The sequence below is a fragment of the Tupaia chinensis genome, unplaced genomic scaffold (assembly GCF_000334495.1).
Source record: "Tupaia chinensis unplaced genomic scaffold, TupChi_1.0 Scaffold000335_1, whole genome shotgun sequence".
Taxonomy (NCBI): Eukaryota; Metazoa; Chordata; class Mammalia; order Scandentia; family Tupaiidae; genus Tupaia; species Tupaia belangeri.
Window position 1 is genome coordinate 1,913,944 of NW_006159829.1, and position 8,170 is coordinate 1,922,113.

Consider the following 8,170-nt stretch of genomic DNA (forward strand, 5'->3'; position numbering starts at 1 on the left):
GAAGTGCCAAAGGAGGGTGGGGGAAGGAGGGATGGAGGGGGAAGGAGGGGAAAGGAGAAGGGAAAGGGAGGGAGGGGAGAGGAGGGAGGGGGAGAAGGGAGAGTTGGGGGAGGGAGGAAGCAAGGAGAGATGAGCCTGTTCTGCCTTTCAGACAGCCTACAGTGCTGGGAGGGGAGGGCACCTGACCTCAGTCCCAGGGCTGGTTGCTGGGAGCCGGAGTTTGAGCCTTGGTCTCCAGGTGCCTGGTGCAGAGCAGGTGTCCAGCACAGCCCGGCCCAGGGAGGAAGTGGGCCAGGTGGGCCGTGTCAGTGGAGGCCATGTCCGAGTGAGCGCCTGGGTAAGGGGCTGACAGGGCCCAGAGGAGGGACCTGGGACTGCGGCAGGCCCACGTGAGTGGAGACAACCACAGCTGTGAGACCTCGAGTGCCGGAGTTTGTTCATCTGTCCAACAGGCTGGAGGTGTCTTGCTCAAATGGCGTCTCCGAGGATTACGGGCAGTGCCGCGTGTAACCTGTGTGCCGCACAGGCCTGCCACACAGGGCCCTCATTACACTAGGGTATTAGTCTGTGGCGGCCGAAGGACAGTGATAACCGAGTGCTGTTTAGCAGAAATAGCAGCAGCAAAGCCAGTAATTGATAGAACAATAAGGCAAAATCCCACTCAGGACGGAGAAGACATGAATGGTACAATTAACCGAATTGATCTCATTGGTGTTCCTTTCGCATGCAAACAGGACATTCACCGAGATAGACCTTACGCTGGACTGTATATCAAGTTTCAATAAATTTGAAAGGACTGAAATCCAACAGAGTACATTCTCTGACCAAAACATAAATTAGAGATCAATATTAAAATGTGTCTGGAAACATTCCAAATGCCTCAGAATTCAAAACGCATTTCTAAATAGACCCTGGGTCAAAAAATGAATCACACGGAAAATTAGAAAGTATTTTGAACTGAGTGATAATGAAACACAGCAATAAACATTTGTGAGATATAACACAAAGCAGGGCTCAGGAGGGAATTTGGATTGTAATGCCTATATTTTAAAAGAAGGGGTATAAAATCAATTATCTCAATCTCTATTTTAAGAAGCTATCAAAAAAGAGTAATCAATTATCTAAACCTCTATTTTAAGAAGGTATAAAACAAAAGAATAAATTAGACCCAAAGTAAGTAGAAGGAAGTAAATGAAAACTAGAACAGAAATCAAAGAAATAAAAAAGGAAAAATCAGAGCCTCCAGGGGCCATGGAGGTTAAGGTAGCTGGATCCCATATATCTAACAGCACAGTTCAAGTCCCAGACCCAGCAGTTTGAAAATCATACTGGGTGCAAGAATGGAGGAGAAGGGATTCCAGCATGGCCATACACCCTGGGCAATAATTTCTCACTCTCTCTCTCTCTCACTCTCGCTCGCTCTCTCACTCTCATTCTCACTCTCTCTCTCTCTCACTCTCGCTCTCTCACTCTCACTCTCTCACTCTCTCTCTCTCTCTAGCTCTCGCTCTCGCTCTCTATCTCCAATGAGCACATGTGTCCTATAGCGTGCACATGCACACGCAAAGAGAAAGTGGCATTTTCAAGAAGGAATAAGGAACACCAACACAAAACCTTTAGGTATTAAAGGATAATCATAAAATATGAGTCTAATAAAGCAGACAAATTCTCTGAAAAAACACAGTTACCAAGCTGGCATAAGGCAAAACAGAACATCTGAATAATCCTATATCTATTAAAGAAATCGACATTATAACTAAAAACCTTCCTACAAAGAAAACTCTAAGCCCAGATACTTCTTCACTAGTGAATTCTAACAAATATTGAGTTAAAGGAGAAATACCGATTCTACACAATTTCTTTCAATGAAATAGAGAATGAACATTTCTCGAATCATTTTATGAAGCTGATGCCAAAACAAAATACATTACCAAAAAAAAAAAAGAAAGAAAGAAAGAAAACTAAAGACCCCTTCATGAAGATAGACTGAAACATCATTAACAAAATATTAGCAAATTGAATAAAAGGATAATACACCATGATCAATAGGGTTTATCCCAGAGCCACCTAGTCAGGTTAGCATTTGAAAAGCAATAAATGCAATCAGCACATTAACAAGATAAAACAGAAAAATGTAACTATGATAGTTACAAAAATTTATAAAGAAAAAGCATCTAACAAGTTTCAGTATCTATTCATGATAAAAGTTCTCAATGAAATAAGAATCGGAAGAAACCACCTCAACCTAAAAATGACATCTAAATGTACAACTAGCACAATTAATGATAAAAGACTAAACACTTTCTTACTAAGATAAGGATTAAGGCAAAGATACTCAGTTGACATTGCCCTGAAGTTGCTAACCAATGCAATAAAGTAAGAAAAAGAAAAAACATACAGATTTCAATTTTAAAGTAAAATTTCTTTTCTTTTTGGACAAAATGACTGCATACATAGAAAATCTTGCAGAATCTATAAAAACATTATGGAAACTAATAATTACTAATAACTGGGGGCCAGTAGATGGCAGAGTGGTTGGGGCACTGGACTCCCACATGGCCAACTGCAGTTTAAGTCCCACACCTAGTGACTTACTTTCTCACTTTCTCTTTCTCTCTCTCTTTCTCTGGCCAAATTTTAAAATAATAAAAAATAAAATTCAATAAAGAATTCTTTTTTTTTTTTGAGAGGTTTTTGCTATAGGGCACATGAGCTCTCCAGAAAGACAGAGAGAGACAGAGAGACAGAAAGCAAGAAATCACCCCCTAGGGGGAATGGCCACGCTGCAATCCCTTCTCCTCCATTCTCTTCTCGGGGTCTTAGGCACCTACACAAATGCGCCTGGCATGAGTTTAAACCACCAGGTTCAGGACTTGAACAGCAATTGACCACATGGGAGTCCAGCGACATAGCCATTATGCCAACTGCTGGTCCGAATAATTCTTTTTCAAAAAATCAGTTTAGGGGCCCCCGCCACGAGTTTATCCGCTCAACTCCACAAAGGCTCTAGTAGGCGTGCTGTGGCCTCTCAAGCACCCAGCACACACCCTGTTCACAACCAAGATGCCCAAGAGGAAAGTCAGCCCGCTGAAGGAGCAGCCAAGGAAGAGTCGAAGAGGAGATCGGCGAGGTTGTCAGCTAAACCTGCTCCTGCAAAAGTGGAGATGAAGCCAAAAAAGGCAGCAGGGAAGGATAAATCTTCAGACAAAAAAAAGTGCGAACAAAAGGGAAAAGGGGAGTAAAGGGGAAACAGGCTGAAATGGCCGACCGAGACACGGAAGATTTACCTGCAGAAAATGGAGAAGCTGACGACAAGATCCAGCCTCTGATGAAGCAGGCGAGAAAGAAGCCCAGTCTGAGCGATGGCATATCCCATGATTATCAGCGGTCCCTGTCTCCCTTCTTGTACAACCCAGAGGGATATTTCTATCGACTATTTAGTAAATGCGAGATTTTTAGTAGCTCTAGAAACATTATTTATTTTTTTTTTTTGGAGAGGTTTTTGCTACAGGGCACGTGAGCTTACCAGAGAGACAGAGAGAGACAGACAGAAAGCAAGAAATCACCCCCCGGGGGGGGATGGTCACGCTGCAATCCCTTCTCTTTCATTCTCCTCTCGAGATCTTGGGCATGCACGCACACGCGCCCGGCGTGAGTTTTAAGCCACTCGGTCTAGGACTTGAACTGCAGTCGACTACATGGGAGTTCAGCAACATAGCCATTACACTAACTGCTGGTCCCTCTAGAAACAGTTTTAAGAGCCAGAGAATCCCACCTCATCCCATTTTTTAAGTGTAAATGCTTTTGTTTTTAAGAGGGGACATCATTTACTGGTTGTTTATTTTTCAGTACAACCAGAAAACAGTGGGATAGTGACGTATAGGAGGCTTTGACTGTCTTGCTGTCAGCTTACCATTCCATAGGTGGGGACAGGTGGATAGTTTTTATATCCTAAACACAAAGCATAGGAAATGGCAGTTTGGAGTCACAGTCATGCATTTAAAACAGTTTTAAAACTTCCTGTGAGGCCGCAGTGGGCTGGGTGAGGCGCTGCCAGGTTAAACAAATCAAGGGACAGAGCATAAGCCAATGTGAAAGCACAGATAGGCTCAACCCATTTTGTCGTCGAAGTCCCAAAACCATTCTATGAGGAAAGGAAATTCTTTTGAACACGTGATTCCGGAGCAATGGCGTATTTATGAGTAAAAATATGCACTTTAATACCTACCCCAAACCACTGACGAAAATTAACTAGAGACAGAGTCAAGCCATTAACGTAAAACCTAAAATTAAGAGGCATCTAGAAGAAAACACGGGAGCAAGTCTTGCCAACCCTGGGGCAAGTAAATGTTCCGTGGGACTCCGAAAGCAAGTAGCAAGAAAGGAGGTCAGCTGGCTTCTACCAGGATGAAAACTGCTGTGGTCAGCTGGTACCGCCAAGACGCAAGGCGAGCCCTGGACGTGGGCGAGTGCCCGCGACCCAGGTATCCGACGAGGAGCTGAACCCAGAGGAAGGAAGAGCCCTACAAGTCAGCGAGGACACAGACAGCTCAGCTGACACGGAGCCCAACATTCCGACAGGCGTTTCACAAAGAGGACATGCCATACGCAGTGAGCAAGTGAGCAAACTAAACATCCTCGGTCCTCCCGCTCCCACTGCATAGCCGCCGGGAGTGCAAACGAAAGAAGGACGCCAGCAAATGTCAGCAAGGATGTGGCGCCACCGAAATAGTGCTGGGGGACCGCTGACGGCGCGACCTTTGGGAACGCTGGCATTTTCTTCTAAAGATAGGCATGGCTCAGCAATTCCACTGTTAGGTATTTCACCCAAGGGATGAGAACACGTCCGCCAAATTACTTACACAAGAATGTTCGTGGCAAGCGTACTTGTTTTCGCCCCAAACCGGAACCTGTGGAAGGCCACCCCGTTACAAATCAATAAACTAAGCATCGCCTTAGGAGAGAGAGAACAGAGCGAGTTAAACCCAAGGCAAGCAGAGGAAATGAGATAGCAGAGGTAACACAGGGCGAGAGCAATGAACTTCTGATACAACAGGCGGGATGGCGCATTGCTCTGGGTGAGCCACGTCAGCCACACGGAAGCACGGCGTGCACAGTTCCAGTGACACGCAACCCTAGAAGAGGCACAACTCACCCCTCCACACCACTGGGCAGTGGCAGAGATGAACTGGGGAGGGACGAGAGAGTTCTCTGGGTAGGCGCCAATTCCGTGGGCACCCACAGACATTCTTTGGACCTCATTGAGCCGTCACTGACGCCCCATGCGTTTCACTGGAAGGTGAGCATGCCTCAATTTTTTAAACACTTAAAACTTGAAAAAGTAATAGAAATCTTGGGAACACATGTGCTTCAAAATTCCAAATATTTCAGTGTTTTTTGAAGTAGCATGGTGCCCACGCTGTGTCTGGGGAGGGTGCAGAATCAAGTGTATTCCTTTCTGCTGCAGAGCCGTGCAGTCACGCCCAGTCCCATAAATCTCATCGCCTCTGTTTCGGTCAGCTTTGCTTCCCAATGAGAGTGCAGCAAAGCTATGGGTGAACGAATGATTCATTTTCTGAGTTTTGACATTTGAATTTCAGACAAGAATCAGTAGTGCTGGCACAAACAGCGTGAACGAGGGTGTGGGTGTGGGGGGGGCACAGGAGCTCTTGGTGCTCTGGGGAGCCGCGGGGCTCCCTGAGGCCTGAGTCTGAGAAGATTGAGACACCTGTCCTGGGTGTGGGACTGCCCTGCCCCAGGCCCTCTGCACCCCAGCAGCCTGGAAGTGGGTCAGATGAGAGCAAATCAGGGCCGACGTCCCTGCCTAAGTGGAGAGCAATTCCCAATTCCAGGGTCAGGGACCAGGAGATCAATACAGGGAGGGTACAAATGGCCCCACCAGCAGGGGGTGCTCTAGGCCCGTCCTCCGAGAAGGCTCACCTGTGCTCACAGCCTCCCAGTTTCTTCAGGACAAATTCTTAACCTGGAGTTGCATGGCCAACTGTATGCAGATTTTAAACTTCAATTGCTATTGCCAGAACCTTCCAACGCCAATCACCCTTCCACCAGAGACATTTCCTTGACGATAGTCAGTGTTTACTTTTTGCCAATCTTGGCCAAAATGACACAACACCTTAATTCCCATTCCTTAAACATTTGCAAGGTGGAGTTTATAGAATCTTTATCATGTGTGTCCTTTCTTTTAAAACAGATTGCTCGTCTTTAATTGATTTAGAAAGCACTCTTTGCTTATCATTGACACAATATTAACCCTTGGCAGCAAAAAATGAAACAGAATTTGGCTGCAGATATCAGCTTAATTTACACTGATCTTGCTAGAAAAAAAAAATTAGAAGTGTTTATCTTCTTATTTATCAATCTTTTAAGATTTGGGGGCTTGGGGTCATACTTAGAAGGGGTATGGTTCACTGCCAAAAATTCTTGGGATCAAAAATCATGGAACTGGGGCCAGTGCATGGTGTGGCGGTTAAGGCACTGGATTCCACATGGCTCAGTGTGTGGTTCAAGATCTGGACTCAGCAGCTTGGCAAATGTCAGGCACATGTGTCTGTGTGCCCAAAAATCCCAGGAGGAGCTTGCAAGAGAAGGGACTGTGGTGTGGCCAGCCCCTCTAGCAAGATGCCAAAAATCTAAAAAATAAAATTCTTGTTGAATCAAATAATCGGAGAACACTGGAAATAGAGGAACACTGCAGCGATCCTCACGAAGCATGGGATGTTAGAACCGTCTGAGCACTCATCCCTCGTTTCACCTAACGGACGCCAACGCTCAGTGGCAGCCCTGCCTGCTGGCACTGCACCAAGTGCTGGGGCAGCCGCGAGCCGACACCCTGGCTCCCAGCACCCCTCTTCAGCTCCGCTTCCCGAGCCTCTGTCATGTCTGAGAGTGCTGGGGACACGGTCACCTTGAACACCCCCAGGGAGGGAATCCTGAGTGAGTTCTTTGTCCCTGAGGACCATCAAATAAGAGAGTTGGGTCCTGGGGCCTCAGCAGAGGGCAGGGACGAGGTGCAGGGCCATGGAGTCAGGGTCAGAGTGGCCAGGTAGGCTGAGGCCCAGTGTTCGGGCTTACTCCACGCGCCAACAGATGGCTGTCAATTCGGTCCCGTTCCTGAACACGGATGTGTGGTCCAAGGAGCTGCTGCGTGCACTCACTAAGCCGAGCCAGACCCACCAGGAGCAGTCCCCGGAGAAGGTGGGCCCCACCCCACGCCACTCCCTGTCCCCGTAGGTGCAGGGTTCTGTCCACGGGAGGCACAGGGCCCCAGAAACAACTCAGTGGACCCTAAAGGAACAGGCGAGCCCAAGCCTCACCACACCATCAGGCAGGGCTAAGCCGGCCCCAGAGCAGGGGGTGAGGGTGGCTGCTGAGCGGGGGCAGCGGGCCACTGCCGAGGTGGGCCGGATGCAGGACAGCTTGCTGGTGCCCCCGCAGGCCTTCCTGTTCACCTACTATGGGCTGATGCTCCAAGCCGAAGAGAACAGCAGCACCGTCCGGACGCACCTGCAGACACTCCTGGAGACATCCCACCAGTGGCCCAAGCAGAGGGAGGTGAGGACCAGCCCCTACCTGTCCCACAGTGGCCTGGTCATGCAGGCCACGTGCTGCACCTCCTCCCTGAGCCTGGATCCTGGATCCTGGTCACAGCCTGAGCACAGACCTCGCCCACAGCTGGGGTCATCCTCCTCCATCCCACACGTATCTCCTCACTCCCACTCCTGGGACAGGTGTGCTTGAACACCTGAGGGACAGTCGGCCTGCAGGGATTCACCTCTGCCTCTGCCCTCGTACCCCACGCAGTCCCCTAGGTGATGCCCCAGGCCTTGGGCTCAAGCTGTCCTGGATGAGCCCCACTCTCCCGGGGCCTGGGTCGTCACTCCCATGACGTAGGTCCTCCCACAGGGCATCGCCCTCACGGTGGGGCTGGCCGCGGCCCGGCACCTCGACGACGTCTGGGCCGTCCTGGACCAGTTTGGCCGGAGCGCGCCCATCAAGTGGAGTCTCCACAGCTTCTCCCTGAAGGTTCTGGCTCGCTTCTCAGTGACCCGAATGCCACGGGGAGCAGACACTCCACCGGCCCGCTATCCCCTCCCAGGCCCGGCAGCCCAAGAGGGAGGCCACATGCCAGCCACTGTCCCCAAGGCGGGCG

At 48.9% G+C, this 8,170-nt stretch overlaps 1 protein-coding gene and 1 pseudogene across 1 annotated transcript in view; both read left to right on the forward strand.

Annotated features, from left to right (window-relative positions):
- Window positions 1-8,170, forward strand: part of LOC102480839 (maestro heat-like repeat family member 5) — a 64,531-nt gene that overhangs the window by 9,026 nt on the left and 47,335 nt on the right. The window contains exons 7-9 of the mRNA XM_006152109.2: window positions 7,108-7,215; window positions 7,456-7,572; window positions 7,924-8,057. Coding sequence (XP_006152171.1) covers window positions 7,108-7,215; window positions 7,456-7,572; window positions 7,924-8,057 — 359 coding nt within the window. The remainder of the gene's footprint in view (window positions 1-7,107; window positions 7,216-7,455; window positions 7,573-7,923; window positions 8,058-8,170) is intronic.
- On the forward strand, window positions 3,064-3,378 carry LOC106735224 (non-histone chromosomal protein HMG-14-like; annotated as a pseudogene).